The sequence below is a fragment of the Pelobates fuscus genome, chromosome 1, assembly GCF_036172605.1.
Source record: "Pelobates fuscus isolate aPelFus1 chromosome 1, aPelFus1.pri, whole genome shotgun sequence".
Lineage (NCBI taxonomy): Eukaryota > Metazoa > Chordata > Amphibia > Anura > Pelobatidae > Pelobates > Pelobates fuscus.
In genome coordinates this window covers 102,106,415-102,128,830 of record NC_086317.1, presented here as the reverse complement: position 1 = coordinate 102,128,830, position 22,416 = coordinate 102,106,415, and the positions used below count along the sequence as shown (strand labels likewise).

Here is a 22,416-nt window from a genome sequence, read left to right as displayed (position 1 = left end):
AAAATGCAAAAATAAAACTATGATAACATTTGAAAGTAATTGGTGCTAACATAACGGTATAATAAAGCTCAAAATATACCATATGACATAGCCCGTGGTGTCTACTTTCACAAATGGTATGCATTTATGGAGTAATTTTAACTGTCAAACTGCTACAATGCCCTAAAATGTGATATAGACACACCAAATCCATTTATCAAAATTCTAATTGTAAAAACTGTAATGGTCAGGACTCGTTTAAGGCACTGTAGCTTCACAGGATAGTGGCAAAGACAAACATTGGGGGTATTGTTTTATTCAGAAGAGTTTTCTGAGCATAAATATGGGGTTTTGATCACAGTGGCACATACCAGACTTGAAAAATGACCCCAAAAAATGTAATGTGTATGTAAAAAACGCAAAAAAAAAAAATATTTTACCACAAAGTTTGACATAAACTGGTGAAAAAATGGCATCACGTTAAGTGACAATATATACCATATGAGATACACTGTAGTGTCTACTTTCACCAATGGTAGGGCATTGAGGGATAAATTCAACAGTTAAACTACCAGACTTGAAAAATGACCCCAAAAAATGTAATGTGTATGTAAAAAACGCAAAAAAAAAAAATATTTTACCACAAAGTTTGACATAAACTGGTGAAAAAATGGCATCACGTTAAGTGACAATATATACCATATGAGATACACTGTAGTGTCTACTTTCACCAATGGTAGGGCATTGAGGGATAAATTCAACAGTTAAACTGCTACAATGCCCCAAAATGATACTTGCTCTATCAAAATTATCACTGTGAAAACTGAAATGATCAGGTCTCTTTTATGGCACTGTAACTTCACAGGATAGTGGCAAAGACATAGATTGGGGGTATAATTTTACTCTGTTGATATGGCTGAAAACAATATGGGGTTTTCTACAGCAGTAGTATATATCAACTTTATGAAATACACATTAAAAATCCTTGTTTTATGTGTGTATGTTAGAAATCTGAAAAAAACACAATTTTACTACACGATTTAGCAGAGATTGGCAGCGAAATGGCTACGTAAAAAGTGTCAGAATACCCTTTGATAAATAGCCTGTGATGTGTGCTTTATATAAATATATACTTTTTTTTTTTTTTAATTCTTTATTTTTGGAGTGCATGAAAATAGAACAGGCAGGCTTGTCATGCCCCAACAGCATTGACAAGTATTTATCATAAACATCAGTGGCATTTCTATTTTTGTGAAATATTCTAAGGTAGTGTTCTCAGGCTTTAGGAGCACACTGGTTTGGGTGTCAGCTTAAACAATAATAATAAAACAAAAAGTTATGGTGGGGAGTTATCCTCGCCGTCTATAGTGTAGGTGAGTGTGTGTAAGCCATACTTTACATAGATTAACAGTGTCCACATTAGGTTTGTCAGGGTCCAGACCGGTGTTGGGCTTCAGTAGATGGGCCGTTGAGTATGTAATTAGCCGTCCTCAGCCAATGCCCTGTGCCTGCCATCGTGGAAAATCTGGTTCCCGGTCGGCTATAACGATGCCTCTCTCCGGTATGCGGGAGTGTGGGTTGCCGGGCTCGTGTTGCAGACACTTTTGTGCAGCAATTTTGCTTTCTGTGATGGCTATTAAGCTTACAAGGCAAACATGCCAAATTCTAAAATAGCTCCACATTAAAAAAAGTTTTTACTCCTTGTATTTTGTGACCTGTAACTTTCAAAATAAGCTGAAATCCTACACATATTATGTACTCTGAAAATCAGAACTAATTGAATATTTTTTAAATTACTTTCCTTAAGCTGCACTTATTATACACATGTTGTTATTATTGCCTACACTGTGAAAAAAAAACAATACTGTATATACTCGAGTATAAGCCGACCCGAATATAAGCCGAGGCCCCTAATTTTACCCCAAAAAACTGGGAAAACTTATTGACTCGAGTATAAGACTAGGGTGGGAAATGCAGCAGCTACTGGTAAATTTCTAAATAAAATTAGATCCTAAAAAAAATATATTAATTGAATATTTATTTACAGTGTGTGTATAATGAGTGCAGCGTGTGTATGAGTGCAGCGTGTGTGTGTGTGTGTGTGTGATGCAGAGCCTTGGTGCGGGGTGGGCAATTTTATTATTATTTTTTTAATTATGTTAATATTTTTTTATTATTATTTTTTTTATTTAATTTCATTATTTTATTATTTTTAAAAATGTATTATTATATTTTTTTCGTCCCCCCTCCCTGCTTGATACATGGCAGGGAGGGGGGCTCTCCTTCCCTGGTGGTCCAGCATTGGTAGTTCAGTGGGGGGCTGTGGGGGCTGCAGAGAGTTTACTTACTTCTCCTGCAGCTCCTGTCAGCTCTCTCCTCCTCTGCGCCGTCCGGTCAGCTCTTCTGCCAGCTCACAGTGTAAGTCTCGCGAGAGCCGCGGCTCTCGCGAGATTTACACTGGGAGCTGACCGAGGTGCTGAACGGACGGCGCGGAGGAGGAGAGAGCTGACAGGAGCTACAGGAGAGGTAAGTAAACTCTCTGACAGCCCCAGTCTGTATTATGGCAATGCAAATTGCCATAATACAGACTATTGACTCGAGTATAAGCCGAGTTGGGGTTTTTCAGCACAAAAAATGTGCTGAAAAACTCGGCTTATACTCGAGTATATACGGTATTTCATTTTTTTAAAAAAATTTTGGGATTTTTTTTAATAAATAAGAATTTATATATGTATATGTCACATCAGATTAAAGCCCTTTTTGTCCTTTAAAAAATGATATATCAAACGTGTTGGTGTAATAAATAAGAAAAATGCAAACAGAGGTTGAACACAAACAGCAAAAAATGCAAAAAATGCTTGTGTCCTTAAGGGGGTAAGTCCAGTTTTTGAAGCTGCGTCCTTAAGGGGTTAAGATAAAGGTTTTACTCATGTTTTTTCTGTCCCTCAGCACTGCTTACCTCTCTGCCTCATGCGTTTCTCTACAGAGGAGCATTAAGGACCTGCTCTACAAGCACAGAGAGTGCCATGTGCAGATCCAATTCTTCCCATAGGAATCCATTGAGATGAAGTGGTCTGAATGACTATTGTGATCCTTTAAAGGACAAAAAAAAATGGCTTTAAATGGATAGAACCTATACATATATACATTTTAATAAATATATATATTTTCCCTCATTAGATTAATGTGCACATAATTAGGGCAGCTTTAAAAAAAAAAAAAAGCAAAATCAATTTCTGGCCTGACTTACACAGTACATCATATGTCACTCTAGGATTTCAGTATTTTTGGTAAGTACCGGTCACAAAATACATGGAGTCAAATACAATTTCAATGTGAAACTTTTTTAGAAAATGGTATGTTTGTCTTTTAAGTTTAATAATCATCACAGAAAACAAAATTGCCACAAAGTGTTTATATGTATATAATGTAGATATCTCGGGCTGTTTACCTAAGGGTCCCAAACTGTGTTAAGCTGCATCCTCCATGTACAACAATAATCCCAATGTATGTCCATGCCACAATCAGATAAATTAATAGTGCCAAATAAAAGACATGACCATTTCAGTCTTTATAGTTGTATACTGACAAATGGATATGATGGGCACTCTAATTTTGGGGCACTATAGCAGTTTTACAAATGTTATGCATTTATGGGGTAATTTCAACAAAGTAGACACCACGTATGTGTAATATAGTATATGTGTAGTTTTATTGTTACAGCCATTTTATCACCAATTCATTAAAAATTACTGGCGTTTTTTTTTCATTCTTTACATGCACAAAGAAATTTAGCAGATTTTTTTTTTTTGGTTTTGTCATGTGTATCTTTGTAATGAAATTCTCTGAATTGCACCCTGTAAAATGTCAAAGTATCAATCCTTAAATTAAACTTAATGACAATTGGAGTGATACTAAAAAAAAACTCCAGTTTTGTGCATAGGGATTTGGGATAGTACACAAGTAACTTTTTTTTTTTTTTTTTTTTTTTTTTTTTTTTAAGTATTTGTTGTATGTATTGTGGCTGATGTGTACTGTAGTCATTGATGCCATGCAGGAGTAGTGGGAGTTTGAGCGGTGGGCTCGACTTTCTATGTTTGCTAACCCTAACAATTTTATTGGGACCCTCTGCTAATGTCAGCTATGGAATTTCCTTGCTGGTTCCAATGCTAGCGTTAAATCTAACCTAATCTAATCCTAACCTTGACTCTAATCCTATCAATAGTGTTAGTGGGATTCCTTCAGCTCATTTCAGTAGAGTTAATCACCCTAATATTTTTGCTAGCATTAGGACCAGCAAGGGACACACTCTGAATTCAGCAAAAGGAAACCATTATGCTGTGAGTATTGTGCACTTTACAATTGCACCATGAGAGGGATTAATTCCCTCTCAAATACTAAATAATGTATAATACAAACTGTCGTGATGTGATATATAAATCCCCTACCTGCATTAATTATCAATTAGTTGTCAGCACTGAGCAGTCTGCATAGCCCTGCGCAGATCTTGCCGCCGGCAGTCCCAATGGGATCTCCTTCTGTGGAAGGGAATCCCGTGTCATCAGAAATGCCACTGGAACCATGGCTGAACCCAGATATTCAGCCACGGTAATTTAGAGCGCTGTATGCACTTTAAATGCTACATACAGCTCATTCTTTTTTGCACTGACCTCCAATTCTAGTTCCAGCTGACAGAGCTGAGCTTCAGGTATCAAGTCAGCTTACCAGCAGGGAAACTGTTTTTGCTGCTAAAATATTGCATGACGGAATTATTTTCATGGGTCGTGAAGGGTAGGGGGAATAGTTTAGGAGTTAATGGAAATCACCATATACTTTTTTTCCCACTGTTTAGTTGCTATACCCTCAAAGAAAACCTGCATGTATTGTTTCTCTGTAAAGAATAAAGTTCATAAGAGGCAAAATGCCACCAACCAAAATAAGGTGTGCGAAAGTGAAAGTATCTACTAAATGAACCTCAGGAGGTTTTCCGGTTCTGCAGTTGCTTCTCTAGCAAAATTGTCACATTTTACTCGTTATGGTGAAGTATTGGCCTGCTTGGGTAAGTGTTGTCAGAGTGGGTGTGAAATAGACAGTTGGGTGTTACGTTAGTGTTACTCTTGGAAGCGTTATTAGTTTGCCAGAAAGAAAGTTCAGGGCTGCTAATGTAAACTCTGTGCATAAAAAGTGGCAATTGAGAGCACAAACCAAGAAGTGTTTTATTAAACACTTTGTGATGCTAGAATGTTCCGTGCAATCCTAATAATGTGCTTTGCATTTAGCCCTTTAAACCACTGTGGATGAATGACCGTATTCAGCCATCTTGATTATCTCAAAATCCTAGGGGATTTTGAGGTTCTTTGTAAGAGAGGTAGACCCATGGTCTCCCTGCATTCTCCTCTCCCAACATTAATTGGCACTGGGATATGCCTGCTGCCCATCACGATCACTATGTGAATGGAAGGAATATCATGCTGGAGATATAAAGTGAGAGGTAGATCTATGTCTCAGGCTGCAATCACACAGAAGAGAGTACTCTTAGAGTGCTCTGTACTGCGTAACTGGAGTAATCCCTCTGCAGTAATTCATACGGATGTCAGCAGAGAGTATCCTTTTGAGTTAGGGCTGGTGTAGGATTAGGCGTAGTGTAATGTTCACTTTGACAAAAATAAAATAAAAGGGACATTATAGTCACCAGAACAACTACAGCTTATTGCATTTAGTGAGTAGAATCATTACCTTCAGGCTTTTTGCTGTAAACTGTCTTTTCAGAAAAAAATGCAGTGTTTACATTACAGCCTGGTGATAACTTCACTGGCCACTCCTCAAATGGCTGCCAGTGCTGCTTCCTGGGGCAGTGCTGCACAGTGAGCAGCACTGCCATTCAGTGTCTCCACCCTCTGCGTGCAGACACTGAACTTTCCTCATAGAGATACATTGATTCAATTCATCTCTATGAGGAGATGCTGATTGGCCAGGGCTGTGTTTGACTTATGCTGGCTCTGCCCTTGATCTGCCTCCTCGACAGTTTCAGACAGTCCTATGTGAAAGCATTGTGATTGGCTCAAACCACCACTTCTGATGATGTCATCAGGCAGGTTAGAGGCAGACAGGGGCAGAGCCAGCAGCTGCAGACTTGAATACAAGTAAGATTTTACTATATTTACGGGGGCAAGGGAGGCTAGATAGTGGTTTTAACACCATAGGGTTAGGAATACATGTTTGTATTCCTGACCCTATAGTGTCCCTTTAATTGAAAACATCTGGAGTGCCGAAGGTTGCCTATGCCGGTCCTAGACATATGAGGCATTTAATAATCAGGACTTATAAGTGAGACTTTTTTTGAGTATTTTTCTTGTGTAGTTGCACTCAGAGTCTAAAAAAAAAAAAAATTGTTATAAGCAAAACTGTGAAAAGTTTATTTTTCCATTCTGCCCTATTTTAAACTTTTTTTTTATTCATATTTAATGATGTTGAGAATGCATAAAGAATATTAAAATAAACTTTTTTTTTGTTAGATATATGTGTGTGTGTGTGTGTGTGTGTATATATATATATATATATATATATATATATATATATATATATATATAATATAATATAATTTTGGATAGAGTAAAATACCTCTAATCATATGTTGCAAGCAAGTGTTTCGTATCACTAGTAATTCTTTTTGATTGATAAGATTGAATCAAAAATGAGGGGTAGCATTTAGGCAAGCCACAGCAACATTGAGCCTTGGCCAAACCTGGCGCAAGTAGTAACACCAATCAGGAGATTCTCATGCTTGTCCATACGCCATTTTGGCCAATTGGCACCTCATAGATGCATTGAATCAATGCATCTCTATGAGGAAAATTCAGTGTCTCCATGGAGACGCTGAACGGCAGTGCTGCCTACCGTGCAGCACTGCCCCGGAAGCACCTCCAGTGACCATCTGAGGAGGGGCCACAGGAGCTATCCCTAGCGAGCAATGTAAACACTGCCTTTTCTCTGAAAAGGCAGTGTTTGCATGAAAATTACTGAAGGAAATGATTACACTCACCAGAACTACATTAAGCTGTAGTTGTGCTGGTGACTATTGTGTCCCTTTAACTGTTTAGCACAGTCATTTTTAACCATTTTTGAAAGGCACATAAATGATGTCATGGCTATGTAACGTTAGCTGAAGAACCTGTTCAATGACACACTATGGGAATTATAACCACTTCATCTCTTTATAGTTATGATGAGTGCATTGCCTTAGTAGAGTGGCAATGGGTGTAGTTCTAGGCTGAGAGTCACATGAGAGCTCTCAACCGATCACTGACCCCCATTGCCGCTCTGGTTAACAAGGAAGTGCTAACCAGTCCCAAAGTTGGCTATATACACTAGTTCACTGTTTAACTGCAAGAAAATGTTTTAACAGTGAACTGAGGGATTGTGCTAAGGCTCTACAGCAGGCTTCCCCAAACACTGGCCCTCCAGATGTTGCTGAACTACAACTCCCATGACTCTCAGCCTATCTGTTTCATTCATAGAATCATGGGAGTTGTAGTATAGGAACATCTAGAGGGACAGAGTTTTTAGAAAGCCTGCTCTACAGCCACAATAACCAATTAAACAGGTGTTCTGTTCATAATGCCCGGAGTGTTACTTTAAATTGTAATGTACCGTATATACTCGAGTATAAGCCGAGTTTTTCAGCCCATTTTTTGGGCTGAAAAACCCCAACTCGGCTTATACTCGAGTCAAGGTCTGTATTATGGCAATTTGCATTGCCATAATACAGACTGGGGGGAGAGGGGGGCTGGCAGAGCTGTACTTACCTCTCCTGCAGCTCCTGTCAGCTCTCTCCTCCTCTGCGCCGTCCGGTCAGCACCTCGGTCAGCTCCCAGTGTAAATCTCGCGAGAGCCGCGGCTCTCGCGAGACTTACAGTGTAAGCTGACAGAAGAGCAGAACGGACGGCGCAGAGGAGGAGAGAGCTGACAGGAGCTGCAGGAGAGGTAAGTACAGCTCTGCCAGCCCCCCTCTCCCCCCACTGAACTGCCACTGGACCACCAGGGAAGGAGAGCCCCCCTCCCTGCCATATATCAAGCAGGGAGGGGGGACGAAAAAAAATATATAAATAAAATAAGATAATAATAAAAAAATAATAATAATAATAATGGGATAAGGACCACTATGGGAGGGAGGGGGGGATAAGGACCACTATTGGAGGGAGGGGGGATAAGGACCACTATGGGAGGGAGGGGGGGATAAGGACCACTATGGGAGGGAGGGGGTGGGTTAAGGACCACTATGGGAGGGAGGGGGGTATAAGGACCGCTATGGGAGGGAGGGGGGGTATAAGGACCACTATGGGAGGGAGGGGGGGGGATAAGGACCACTATGGGAGGGAGGGGGGGATAAGGACCACTATGGGAGGGAGGGGGGGTATAAGGACTACTATGGGAGGGAGGGGGGTATAAGGACCACTATGGGAGGGAGGGGGGGGGATAAGGACCACTATGGGAGGGAGGGGGGGGATAAGGACCACTATGGGAGGGAGGGGGTGGGTTAAGGACCACTATGGGAGGGAGGGGGGTATAAGGACCGCTATGGGAGGGAGGGGGGGTATAAGGACCACTATGGGAGGGAGGGGGGGTATAAGGACTACTATGGGAGGGAGGGGGGGTATAAGGACTACTATGGGAGGGAGGGGGGTATAAGGACCACTATGGGAGGGAGGGGGGGGGATAAGGACCACTATGGGAGGGAGGGGGGTATAAGGACCACTATGGGAGGGAGGGGGGTATAAGGACCACTATGGGAGGGAGGGGGGTATAAGGACCACTATGGGAGGGAGGGGGGGTATATGGACCACTATGGGAGGGATGGGGGGGATAAGGAACACTATGGGAGGGAGAAGGGGGATAAGGACCACTATGAGAGGGAGGGGGTGGGATAAGGACCACTAGGGGAGGGGAGGGTAAGGACCACTAGGGGAGGGGTGAGTCAGGACCACTGGGGGGGGGGTGAAGGAACACGGGGGTGGGGAGGTAAGGACCACTGAGGGAGGAGGAGGGGAAGTCAGGACATATGGGGGGGGAGGGGGCGGCAAATTTTTTTTTGCCTACGGCGGCAAATATCCTTGCACCGGCCCTGCACACACTGCATTCACACACTGCATTCATACACACACACACTGCATTCATGCACACACACACTGCATTCATGCACACACACACTGCACTCATACACACACACACACACACTGCACTCATACACACACGCTGCACTCATACACACACGCTGCACTCATACACACACACATACGCACACACTGCATTCATTATACACACACTGTAAATAAATATTCAATTAATATATTTTTTTTAGGATCTAATTTTATTTAGAAATTTACCAGTAGCTGCTGCATTTCCCACCCTAGTCTTATACTCGAGTCAATAAGTTTTCCCAGTTTTTTGGGATAAAATTAGGGGCCTCGGCTTATATTCGGGTCGGCTTATACTCGAGTATATACGGTAATTAAATACGGAGCTCAACAAACCCCTTCGTTACACTCTTCCCAGTGTCAAAGTTTCCGCTGTTGCCCTGGGAAAGACAGTGTTTCCACAGCAAATAATTCACTTGAGGCTTGATGAACAGGATTTGCTTGTCCCAACTATTTGGGAAACATTAGCATTGCATGGGTAACACATTTTGAGTCCCCACCCAGGAGTTAGAGCACATTATCTACCCCACAGTTAGAGAAAACGGGTAGATTTTCACTTTCTTTACTTGTGTATATGTATATATTGGTATTTTGAACTTATATACAGTTATATTTACAATCCTTGATTACAATTTGCTATTTAATTCTGATATGTTTAGTGCAGATATTGCTAAAGTTGCAGGTCATTCCTCAATACCAGATTTCAAACTTCTTTTTTTCAGGCTCACTGCAAAGAAGCTAGATTAGAAAACTCTGCGGCTCTATTTGTGGCTCAATTTTGGTCTTCATCGCAAGATTAGGTTAATTAGACTATAATCTATAAACATATAATTAGTATAAGTAGAGTGATGGTCCATGCCAGGTTTTGGTACAATTCTGAATAATCTCAATATCCTACATTGCACTATTGAAATCTATTTTGTTATGGTTCCAGTAATCAATATTACATTAGCAAGTGGACCTGTTGTTCAGATGTTTCATTTGATTTATGACACAGGTCTGTTGTAGTCTACCTAAACAAAACTTATTTTTTGACAAGCTTCGGACTAATGATACTACGTGAATGAAGACTATGAGTGGATGCGCAAGCGTTTTCATTCAACGTATGTCCATGATGAAGGTCTGAAGTATTGCTCTCGCTCCTCATGGAGTCCCGACTGACTCTGCAGAGCAGCTGAAATGTGGTTTTGCGGATGCTGCTAGATAGTAGAAAGTACATTACTGGGTCTAGGCAGCTGTTCAAAGCAGAAAATACCAGCATTATCTCATTGGTTTTGTGAATAATATCTGTCCAGTAACATGAAGTATTCTTCAGTTGAGATGTAATATAAAAAATCCTGAAGGTATGGTATGGGACAAAACATATAGTAAAGATGAAGAGCACAAAAAAGGATTTCCATGCAGTTCCATTGTATTTCCCAGCACTTGGCAAATGAGATCTTTCCTTGGATATTCTCAGAAGGTTTTTTGCAATTTTCATATAGGACAAGATTAGAGATAGAAAAACAATCCAAAAGACAAGCACAATGAAGTAATTGAAAACTGCTTGCCACACTGCATCTTTTTTGTCAGTGTAGTAAAAACACTCTTTTGGGTTTGATTGTGCTCTCATTGACTGAGCAGTTATGAGAACCACCACTGCTATGGCTCCTGCCACCCACAAAATACAGCAAATTTGAATGCTACGTTTTCTCTTGGACACTCTGTGCCGTCGTAGAGACTTTTTCATTTTCATATAACGGTCTATGCTTATTAGACCCAAAAGAATGATGCTCATGTACATATTCAGGTAAAATAAATTTCCAATCACTTTACAGAAAACTATGCCCATGTCCCACTGTTGTGTAAGATAATATGCGATCCGAAAGGGAAGACAAAAAATCAGTAACAGATCTGCAATAGCTGTATTAAGGAGGTAAACTTGCACCGAATTCCTCTTGTTGTGGACACATAGAAAAACATATAAGGCTAATATGTTGCCCAGCAGACCAATAACAAAAATTATTCCATATAAAACAGCTAGAGCAACACCAAGTGATCGTTCATCCTTTAAACACTCTGATTTGTTAGATGCTCCTGTAGTAAGCAATTCTGAAACTGTAGAAAAATTATACATTACTCCATTTCTATATGTGGTGTGACTAGCTGTAGAAGAAAATATAGCATCCATGTCTTGCTTCACCTGCCAAAAAAAAAAAAGCAACAAAATTACTTATTCATAGTGTCAAGATCTAACTGCAGCACTTGGAAAAACACTACCATTCACCATAATCACAGAATGGCTTTACTAGACAGGCCACTTGATTGTGTGTGTGTGTGTGTGTGTGTGTGTCACTATAATCATCAACACAACTTTAGCTTAATAAAGCAATTTCTTGTCTCCTGCACTGTTAATAGCTTGCTAGTCTTGCAGGAGCCTCCTATATGTGATTAAAGTTACATTTACAGAGAAGATGAAAACAAGATAAAAATGTCTTAAGTAAATTAACATCTGAAAATGAATACTTTTTTCCATGCAGCCTGAGTCACAGCCAGGGGAGGTGTGGTTAGGGCTGCATAAACAGAAACAAAAGTGATTTACCGTATTTATTCGAGTATAACGCGCACACGTGTATAACGCGCACCCCTAATTTTCGATTAAAAATCGGTATAAAATTTTGTACCGATTTTTAATCTAAAATTAGGGTTGCTCGTTATACTCGAATAAATATTAGCCCAGCAGAAGAGGGAGGGGGTGCTCCGATAATACTTACCAGGACTGCCGGGCAGCAAGCGTTTACTCACCTCCCTGCAGCTCCTCCAGCTCCTCAGTGTAAATCGCGCGAGACCCGCGGCCGAGCTGGCCGCGGGTCTCGCGAGATTCACACTAGGGAGCTGGAGGAGCTGCAGGGAGGTGAGTAAACGCTTGCTGCCCGCCACCCCAGGACCGCCGGGCTTGTAATGAGCCCGGCGGTCCTGGGAGGTATTATCGAAGCACCCACTCCCTCCCTCTTCTGCTGGGCTAATATTTATTCGAGTATAATGCGCACCCCTAATTTTAGATTAAAAATCGGTACAAAATTTTGCGCATTATACTCGAATAAATACGGTAACTCCTAAATTGCAGATAATTGAGCAGTGAGAATTCAGAGGCAGGATCTATACACCAAAATTGCTTCTATAAAAGAACACTGGGTACCATAACTATATCAAAATTAAGTTGTGGTGGTGACAGGAGGTCCCTTAGGGGATAAAATGTTCTTGAACAGTTTAACCCCAAACGCTGTGGTCCAGCTCCGAATCTCCTTCTGTTTTCTCAAAATCTTTAAACTTGAAGGCTCTTTCAGAATCTGGCAGCGGCGTTACAGATTGGCTCAGAGCAATCAACTCAAGCTTTCAACGAAACCATTCAAAAACTGACTTGAAAAAGGTGTTTCTTTTCAAACAAGTTGTATGAATTGGGATTGGCTGTCTGCTGATTTGGTTCCAGTTTAAAGAAATGTTATGTTAAAATATAGCTTGCTTCCACCACACACGGCATGGCGCATAGGAGTGGGCAAAATGACTGTATGTAGATAATTTGCCCTCAAATGACACACAACAGTAATGTCAAGTTCAAAGGATCTAAATTATGTATAGTTTAATAACTTTTCACAGTATAAATATTATAGTCTGGAAAGTGACAGGGTGAGGTTGAGTTACGTCGGTGTGCAATTTCCGTCTAATCTGTTTAGCTTTCTTTTTTTCTCTTGTGCTGTAATATAGTGCTCCATAAAAAAAAAAACATCTATAGTATGTTTTTTAGAGTATATAACAGACATGGCCAAACTGCGGTTTGTTAAACAGTTCAATGCGGCTCGCAAAACTTTTTTTTTTTTTTTTAAGGAATACGCTACCATAGACGGCTGTCTTAGGCCGTACCAGCCTGGGGGGCGCAGTACTACACAGCACTACCCTCTTGGTTGTCATTCCTTGTAGCATGGCTGAGCCCCAGAGAGTGGTAGAGGAGCTTGTTTCCCTACACCCGGTCTGACAGTGCACTCACTGAGGGTGCCTAACATCTTAATGTCAGACTGGGTGGAGGGAAAGAAGTTCCTCTACCATGGTCTGCGGTTCGGCTAGGCTACACAGGGGATGTAAGCTGAAACATGGTGGAAGGGGAGGAAATCTTATAGACATGAAGTTTGGCCACCTCTAGTACATTATATTTAGTAATGTTAGTAGAAAGATGTGGCAAGCCAGTAGTAACAGTAGAGAAAATGAGAGCCTGTATAAAGCCAATTAAGATTTGTAGAATGTGCACGTCAGACAAATAATTGTCTCTGTCTGGGAGAAGCTATACTCTATGGTAATACTAGTTGCAGAGATTATTGCAGCTATATTGACTAGGGATAGGGAAGACATGGATTTATTTGTATTATAACCTGTGCATGGAGTATATGTTGTGATAGTGTTTGGAATGTCTTTTTAAGTTTCAAAATAGTTTTTCTATGTGTTTTCTTTAATGAATTAAAGTACGTACAGCTTGGTCTCTCTGTTCATATGTCAATGGAAAGGAAATTTCTCCACTTCATATTCTTTAATCCTTTAAATCCCTGCTGCATGGTATTGTATGGAATATAGTTGCAGTGTTTCATTTCTGTGGGATGTTGGCAGTCATAAATCTTGGTCTCTACAATCTGCATCTTCTGGAGAATGTATTCATTTACTTGTTTTTTGCTTTTATGCATTAGCCGTGCATCACCACTGTGGACCTGCAATATGATCTCATCGTACTTGAGTCAAAATTAATTGGCAAAGAGTTGCAGAATAGAATAGGAATATTGACCAAAACTGAGGGCTATTTGATGATGATAAATTATTTGAAGCTCACTGAGTATGTTGAGATGTCACAGTCAGTTCAGATATTATCTGTCCAGTAGAGGACACTGCTGAGCTAAATAAACACTAAGAAAAGTATATTAGCTTAAAAAAGCCAGAAAGTATGCATACTGCATGCCTTTAGCATCCTCCACCATGTAAAACATTTAAGTTACTTCGTTCTGAGAATGATTACTTGCATTTACTTTTGCAACTAATCGCATAACTCTGAATGCAGCTGGTGTGAATAATGAAACTTGGGATGTATGTTTAAATTGCTTACATGTTACCCAGGAGAGTCAGGTATGTAGCCACTAATTTGTGGACTCAATGTCACTATTGCAGTTGTAGGGTGTTCACCTATAAGGAAACAGAGAGAGGAATTGTTAGCAGCCTGTTTTACCACCATTTCTAAGGCATTTAAAAAAACACAGGTATATATGGATCTATATATTTGGCAAAATGCCAATTTTTGTCTTTAGTGTCCAATGTGTTATAATTGTTTGTAAAAATAGTTTTTGCTTTTTTCATCTGGCTGTTCTGCAAATATAGCACTGTGCAGTATACAGTTATCTCAGAACAAATGTCTACAACAGTTCTCCAGGTTTTGCTTCTTACTACAGCTACTTTTCTTACATGCACATGGTCAGGTATGAGACAAGGCAGGGACCAACTTAGTAAGATTTATTGAAAGTGAATAGCAGTGAAAAATGGGCAAAGCTGCTCCCAGTTTGCGAGACAGGAGTACCGGTACTTAATAATAAAGAAATGGTGGTAGTAGTGACTTTAAACCCCAGAATTAATTTGCAATCTAGGAATAAAACTTGATAATTATTAGCATTTATGTAGCGCTAACGCATTCCACTGCAATTTTCCATTATAAAATGAGGAAATTTGACCAGCAATTTACAGACAGAAGAAGGGACAAGAGGTGAAGGTCTCTCCTGAGATAACCGTGAATTGAACCATGCTAACTTGTTGGTAGCACAGTTTATACAAAAAGAGGCAATACATTTTTGAAAAAAATTGACACATTGTACAAAATATGTGGAACTATATACACCCATACTTTTTAATAGAGAACTTCCTGTTGGCTAACCTTATTCGTTGCATGAAAACCGCTTTAAAATAAAAATAGCTTGTAAAATGTGCTATCAAAAAAATCTAATTTAGGCAGTGAGCATTATAAGTAAAGCATCTGATCGATTGAAACAATATTTGTAACTGGTAAAATGCCACATTGTCAATCTAGTTACATATCTTTGCTATTAATACTCAGTAGCAAAATTATGCATAGCTCTCTACCTTTTGGGGAAATCATTCCAGGTGATACCTTTTCATTCTTTGTTGTAAAGGCTGAAAGGGGTGATTCTAAGAATGCACAGTTAATCCATTTTAATCAGTGTTTCGTTTAATCAGGCTATATGTAAAATCCTTAAAATCAGCTATTGTCTTTTATGGAAATGGAGAGCCAATTCTTACTTGGAATTGGGCCATTATGTTTTAGGTGTATGAGGCTACCACTAAAACATAGCAGCAAAAATGTGTAAATACATATTTGGGAAATAAGTTTTTAAAAGTTAACATTGTGCTGTCAAATATATTCAGTTACTTTCAGCCGTAGATGTTTTTAAAAAAAAAAAAAAAAAAAAGCTTTAAGATATCATTATATACCCGTATGAGGCTAAATCTCTTCGTGGCAGGTGCTCCGTTTTTTTATATTTAGTTTTTAGACTTCATTGACTTTAATAAATAACTACAAAATGAAAGTTTGCATCAGTGCAGTTTTCCATTTATAAAACCAAAAAGGAGAACTGAAAATGTATGACTACATATTGTGCTGTTAATGCACTTTTTGGATCCTTTTGGGGTTCTTGTGAATTCCTGAGAATTTTAAAGGGACAAGATAGTCACCGGAAGTACTACTTAATGTAGTAGTTCTGGTGTCTATAGCCTTTCCCTGCAGGCGTTGCACAGCAGTCACAGCATTACAGCCTAGGGACACCACCAGTGGCACTCAGATGGCCTCTAGACATGCTTCCTGGGTCAGTGCTCTAAAGTGTGCAACATTGACATTCATAGTCTCCACACCCTGCATAGAGATACTAATCTTTCCTCATAGAGATGCATTGATTCAATGCATATATGTGAGGAGATGCTTAATGGCTACCTATGGGAAAACATTGCGATTTGCTGAGATAATCAATTCTTATGATGTCAGAAAAGGAGGCGGATTGGGGCGGAACCAGCGCTGGCAGACCCATGTGGTGCTGGAAATAGTGATTTTTCACTATATTTAAGAGTAGCAAGAGAGGCCCGGGGGTTAAATAATGTTTTTAACACTATGCTTGTGTTCCTGACCCTGTAGTGTTTCTTTAACCATTTTATCATGTTTAGTATTTTGGTTAAATTCAGACCTCATGTGTCCCAATAATGCAAGCAGCCCATTTTTGTATTCTGCTGCAACTCTCTATTAAAATGTTACCACCCATGTATACCTTTTTCATTTGCATATGTTAGTTTTTTTTTTATTATTATTTTCCGAAGTCCCTAAAGTTGTCTCTTTTGCAAGCTAAGCATCTCACATCCTAAGGAAAAATGCTTTTGTGCTCCAATCTCAAGTCCGCATAAGTATTGTTAAGGTTACACTCAGGATGCCTAAAGTCCTTTAGCTTGCTGTTCGCTCTTATTTTCTAGAGAGATAAATTGCACTGCGTCATTGAGGTGTAAGTTAATGTGTTTTTAAAAATACTGGTAAGTTACATCCCCTTTTAAAGATGCACTGATTTTTAAGCCTCTGCTAGACCTGTGTTTCCCAACCCAGTCCTCAAGGCACACCTACCAGTCCAGGATTTAAGGATTACCCAGTTTTGTCTAAGGTGTTTTAGAAAAAAAAGAAAAAACACCTTAGACAAAACTGGGTAATCCTTAAATCCTGGACTGGTAGGTGTGCCTTGAGGACTGGGTTGGGAAACACTGTCCTAGACCATGGTGTATGGTCTTGGGCGGTCTGCAGGATGATTCTGCAAAAGGAGTTATGTAAGGTGTTAAGCAGGCTATATTTGATTAAACATTTTTAGTATATTGTGAATCACCCTTTTAGGAATTTATCTCTTTCTGTGTGTGTGTGTATATATATATGTATGTGTGTGTATATATTATATATTCCATTTTGTGTTTGTTAGATGAGATAGATATATATGAGATGTGTTAATTTTTTTTAAAGTCAAATTTAGTCATTTGGTATTGTTTCTTTCTCTTTGATTGCTTTGTTTAATTTGCATTGTTAGCGTTAATTTACAATTTTACAACTACACATTTGAGATTCATGGAAAACTTTTTTTGTAATTGTGTTCCAAGCAACACACAAGCCCGTAAAGCAATCAAATGTTTTTGTTTTAAATTTAGTTTGAAATCGATAAAGTTTTAACTTAAATGGAAATAGTAAGAGGTTAGATTTTTCCTTATCAAAGAAGCCAGTAGTTTTTTTACAGGGACATTTCAACTAGACATTTAATTATATATTATGTGATATGTATGTTATTTTAATAGACCGTTCATGTTTTAGAATTCCGAAATTATATCCATTAATTAAATGATATCCTTTAATGAATGTATAACAATGTAAGGTTCACCTGTCTGCAGTTTGGGGATCCTGATCTCAGGCAGAACCTGGACATGTATGTTTCAGTAAAACTAGTGGGGGTTACATTCCTAATGATTATACTTCCTTCTAATCACCAACCTATTACAGTGCTGCCACAAGAGTAATCTTCCCCTTAAACGCTACATAATCCTAGCACACTATCCCCCAAGCCAAACACACTTATCCTACCTTACAAATATGTAATATAAAAGCTACATAACAGTAATCATATGTTTAAGGGAAATGTTGTAATGTTGGGGTTCTGGGCACATTTTATAAGCCATCATCAATATATTTTGTGCATGCTGCCTAATATGTCTGGATGTATGTGCCAAAACACAGGTGTAATCAGTCCACTAAACATACATAATACATGCTGCACAAGAATTGAATGTAAAATATGATGACTTACCTTTTTTTGTTGTTTTTACTGTATTTTGAGCTTTCACTGCTTTGATCAAGCTCAAATATCTGAAATCGCTGTATTAGAAATGTTGCGAGAACTTACTTCTCTATAAGACTTTGAAAAACTGCTGCCTAAGGAAGTAAAAATGGAATAGTTCAATTACCGTATTTACTAGAATATAGCATTTCTTCTTCTCCATTTTTTCTATTTTTTTTTCTTTTTAGTGCCAACCACGTGTCATGTGCTGGCCTTTGTCAGACTATCTTTCAACTTGATAATCAGAACTGTATTTTATTTTTTATGGGTTTTTTTTTTGTTTGATTGGTTTTAACCTTGAAACCAACAACCTACTTGAAAGTTACTTCTGTACATGTAATTTTGATATGTTGGATTAGGGGGGGGGGGGAGAAGGTATACATGTGGGTTGTCACTGTACTGGAGAACAGTAGCTGAAATACAAATCTAAAAGGTTTGTTGCAGATTGAAACGCGTGGTCTAAAAATTTAAAACGGTGGGGGCACCCTCAGGGCACTATAGTGCCAGGAAAACGAGTTTGTTTTCCTGGCACTATAGTGGTTCTTTAACTCAAGAGGCAGCAATTGCCCAGAGAAGCTGCTTTGGGAGGTCTTTAATTGGACATGCACAGAAAGCATGGGCTTAATTTGAAGGGGAGGTCTTGCAAAAGCAGCAGACAAGATAATTTCAGGTTTTACAAGCTGTTTTTATATATACACCCAGTAGAAAAAAATGCATAATTAAATGAGGGTATCTATTGACCTGTTCACTTTTATTTGCAGCTTCACCATGTACTGTAATTGAAGCAACAAATGCTGTTCTTTTGATGTTCTAATGTTATCTATACAGATCACTGGTCTATATGAGACAATAACACCTGGTCTGAGCTTCTGTTTAAAGTTTCCTTGTGCAAGCTATTTTTGGCACGTGCTTACATACCTTTATTCCTAATTGGAAATTGGTGATATTTTTGACACTTTTAATTTTCGAAATGCCATTTATGTTTGCAATTTTAATCTGTTGAAGTAATTTGTTTCCATTAATTTATTATATTGAACTCTCATTTTCTTTTTTCTTTAAGCCACACTGTGTACTCCTTGCTTCAAAAGAAAACTCTGCACCAGTCAAGCTTGGAGGTTTTGGAGTCGCAATACAGTTAGGGGAGTCTGGGTTAGTAGCTGGAGGTAAGTTGTGTCTAAAAATTATTTATATTTGCATTTAAGGTATGTCTCGAAAGAAAATAGGAAAAGGTTTGAGAGCTTTTAAATATGTGTGTGATTTAATTTCAGCAAAATTTACGTTTCTTAACCAAACTTTTTATATAAAGTCATACACTTGAAATAATTTTGGAGAACATGATGTTATACAAGACTAAATCTGAGCAAAAAAAGCTTGGAAGGTGTTCAAGGGGAACTGTCACTTCTTTAAACTTTACACTACTGAAGAAAACCCTGACAATCTTCCAAAAGGTCCTCTGTTTTCCTATACATCTGTATTAAATATTCAGAAAAGAACATCATAATCTAGTTCAGATAAGGCAAAGCAGAGCAAACATTGCTAATACATAGGAGTAAGAGAAACTTTGTTTAATTTTTTTCTTCTTCTTTGTGTGCTTTTTCTATGCTGACTGCCAGATGTGAAGGACAGATTCTTTAACAATGACTGACAGAGAGCTAAAATAGCCCTAGTTGCAGCATAACGTACTGTGGATTACTGCATTTAATTAAATTTTTCACACCTCACCTCGCATATTTGTCAAGTATAGAGATGAGTAAACAAAGCGTTAAAAACAATTGGAAATGGCAGTTCCCAATTTCAATTTGTTCAGTCATCTGACTAACTGAAAATGGCATCCTCAGTGTCTTAATACAATAGATGTGCTTGGATTACAGCTGATATTCTATAATATATTACTGGGCTGAAATACCTCAAATTGAGGATCGAGGGGTGCAAATTAAGCAGCTTAGTAGGGTACATCACCAGTAGGGCACAATGTCCAGGTGACAGGCAATAGGGGAACCCACTGCACAGCGCTACCCCTCCTGCCGGTCACTTCATGTAGCATGGCCGAGCAGACTGCTTCTAGAGGATCTTCTTTATCCTCTGCTGGTCTATCAGGAAGCTGCTCGCTGGGAGCAATGACCAACTTCCTGTTATATGGAATAGAGCATATAGAAGATCCACCACCACTGTTGGCTCAGCCACACTACATTGAGAGAGGTCAGCAGGGAGGGGAGAGAATGGCGCAAAGTGAGAGGTTTCTAGCACTTGTTTGCAGTATAGGTAGGCAGCGTGGACAACCCAAACTAGCGTCTTTCCTTTCTTGTCATAGATGTGGTGGAGGGAAGCAATGCCTTAGGAGTGTAACCGGGTACAAGTCAGAATGGGTCACTATGTAAAACAAGATACGGGATATGGTGTCATATGTTTATGGTATTGGTGAAATAAATAAAAGAATTGCATGTACAATTTTTTTGGGAGCTGATAATTAGCTCCAAGTATATGCACCAGGGCGGTACAATCCTCGCCTGTGCATTTACTTGATATCTTGATCCAGTGGGAAGACTCTGGATAATATGAAACAGAAACAGAAAACAGCTGCAGTGTAGTATATTTGGGACACTGAATGGGAGTGAACATAAATATTTGGATATACACAAACAATTTCTCTTAGTGACACGAGTGTAGTGGCCCCTGCTTTTGGTTATTTAGGAGTTCCCAATTTTTAAACTGCAGGAGTATATCAGCAGAATTGCACCAGAGTGGTATGTAAATAAAATAGAAATTAAAAAAATATATAGTGCTCACTGTTAAAAGTAATAAAAGGAGACGTACTCACTAGTAAAGAGAAAAATAGGATTTGCTCAATCCATATGGCATGGGTGGTATATTCCCCACCAAGATATTCGATGTGAGAATCTGCTGGATAAAAGCAGCAAGGTCCAATGTAGATAGAAAACACGAACAGGAAGGGAGAGGGGGAGAAGCCAGATGAATGGACGAAGTGGTGCACAGAAGGACTGGTGAGGGCCAACTGGGTGCACAGAAGAGGAAAAAAAGCACACAGAAAGAGACGCACAAAGGGGCTTGAGGGGAGAAATAGATACACAAAGGGACCGGGGGGGGGGGGGGACGAGACACACAAAAGGACTAGGGAAGAGGAAAAAAAGCACACAAAGTTGTTGTGTGAGAAACACACACACAAAGGGTCTGGAGGAAGAAAGAAACCCACAAAGTTGTCTGGTGCTCCCATAGCTTTGTATGCAAAAACAATCCTTTTCAAAACTCAAAACTTTTAATTCATGAAATAAAGAAGAATAAGAAGCACTTGAATAAGTGAACATACCTTTTGTAAGCCTAATGAAAACTATAAACTATCCCATAAGTCGCTGTACAGTTTGGACATATACAACTTTATTGTCCCTTTCAGACGTCTCACCTAAATATTGTGTTTAAAGTGAAATTTCAAGCAAATTAAAGGGACACTATAGTCACCAAAACAAATTTAGCTCAATAAAAGAGTTTGTGTATAGACCATAATTCTGCAGTCTCACTGCTCAAGTATCTGCAAGGAGTTAAATCACTTTTGTTTGTCCATGCAGCCCTAGCCACACCTCCCCTGGCTATGACTCTCACACCATGCATGAAAAAAAATGGTTTCACTTTCAATTTGATGTAACTTACTTTAAAAGTTCTTATTGCCTGCTCTCTAGACTGAACTTTAATCATACACTGGAGGCTTCTGTGGGATTTAGCAAGCTATCAACGGTGCAGGGAATACATTTTAAATTATATAGATTTTGAAAAGAAAGAAGTATAAGCATTAGCTGACTCTTTACAGGAAGTATTTAGGAAGGCTGTGCAAGTCACATGCAGAGAGGTGTGACTAAGGCATAAACAAAGTGATTTAACTCCTAAATGGCAGAGAATTGAGTAGTGACACTGCAGGGAAATTATCTATACACCAAAACTGCTTCAATAAGCTAAAATTGTTTTGGTAATTATAGTGTCCCTTTAAGTGTTTTTTGCTCAAATTGTGGTGCAAGGTCTGTCCATCTGTAGGTAGTTATGTTTCCTTTAAGACTTCATGTATTAGCACTACTCTTTGCTGCATCATGCACAGTATTTGAAGGTTTTTTGTTTTTGTGTTTTCCTTGAATTCATTTTTTTCACTACAGTGAGAATTTAAATTTATAGTGTTACTCTAACCACTTTGACCATGTCTTCTTTTTAAATTGGTCACGGTGGTTGGAGCCTGGATATGCAGTGTTTCAGGGTTAGAGTTCTGTACATAGTTTACATCTCATGTTAGCACGCATTGCTGGTGACAGATGTGT

At 39.1% G+C, this 22,416-nt stretch overlaps 2 protein-coding genes across 11 annotated transcripts in view; one reads left to right on the top strand and one right to left on the bottom strand.

Moving 5' to 3' along the window:
• The window catches only part of CASK (calcium/calmodulin dependent serine protein kinase), a 303,425-nt gene that overhangs the window by 135,644 nt on the left and 145,365 nt on the right, over positions 1–22,416 (top strand). For all 9 annotated transcript variants that reach the window (XM_063450136.1, XM_063450134.1, XM_063450138.1 and 6 more), the window contains exon 6: positions 19,161–19,263. In XM_063450136.1, the coding sequence (XP_063306206.1) occupies positions 19,161–19,263 (103 nt within the window). The remainder of the gene's footprint in view (positions 1–19,160; positions 19,264–22,416) is intronic.
• GPR34 (G protein-coupled receptor 34) lies at positions 9,524–18,162 on the bottom strand. Of its 2 annotated transcripts, XM_063450139.1 has the most exons (3): positions 18,071–18,162; positions 14,296–14,372; positions 9,524–11,355 (listed from the first exon to the last, which is right to left on the bottom strand). In XM_063450139.1, exon 3 carries the CDS (start codon positions 11,341–11,343, stop codon positions 10,198–10,200), a length of 1,146 nt encoding a protein of 381 aa, XP_063306209.1. In that variant the 5' UTR covers positions 11,344–11,355; positions 14,296–14,372; positions 18,071–18,162; the 3' UTR covers positions 9,524–10,197. The 2 variants fall into 2 exon arrangements, with proteins under 2 accessions (XP_063306209.1, XP_063306210.1); XM_063450140.1 differs by lacking the exons at positions 14,296–14,372; positions 18,071–18,162 and adding an exon at positions 13,675–13,788.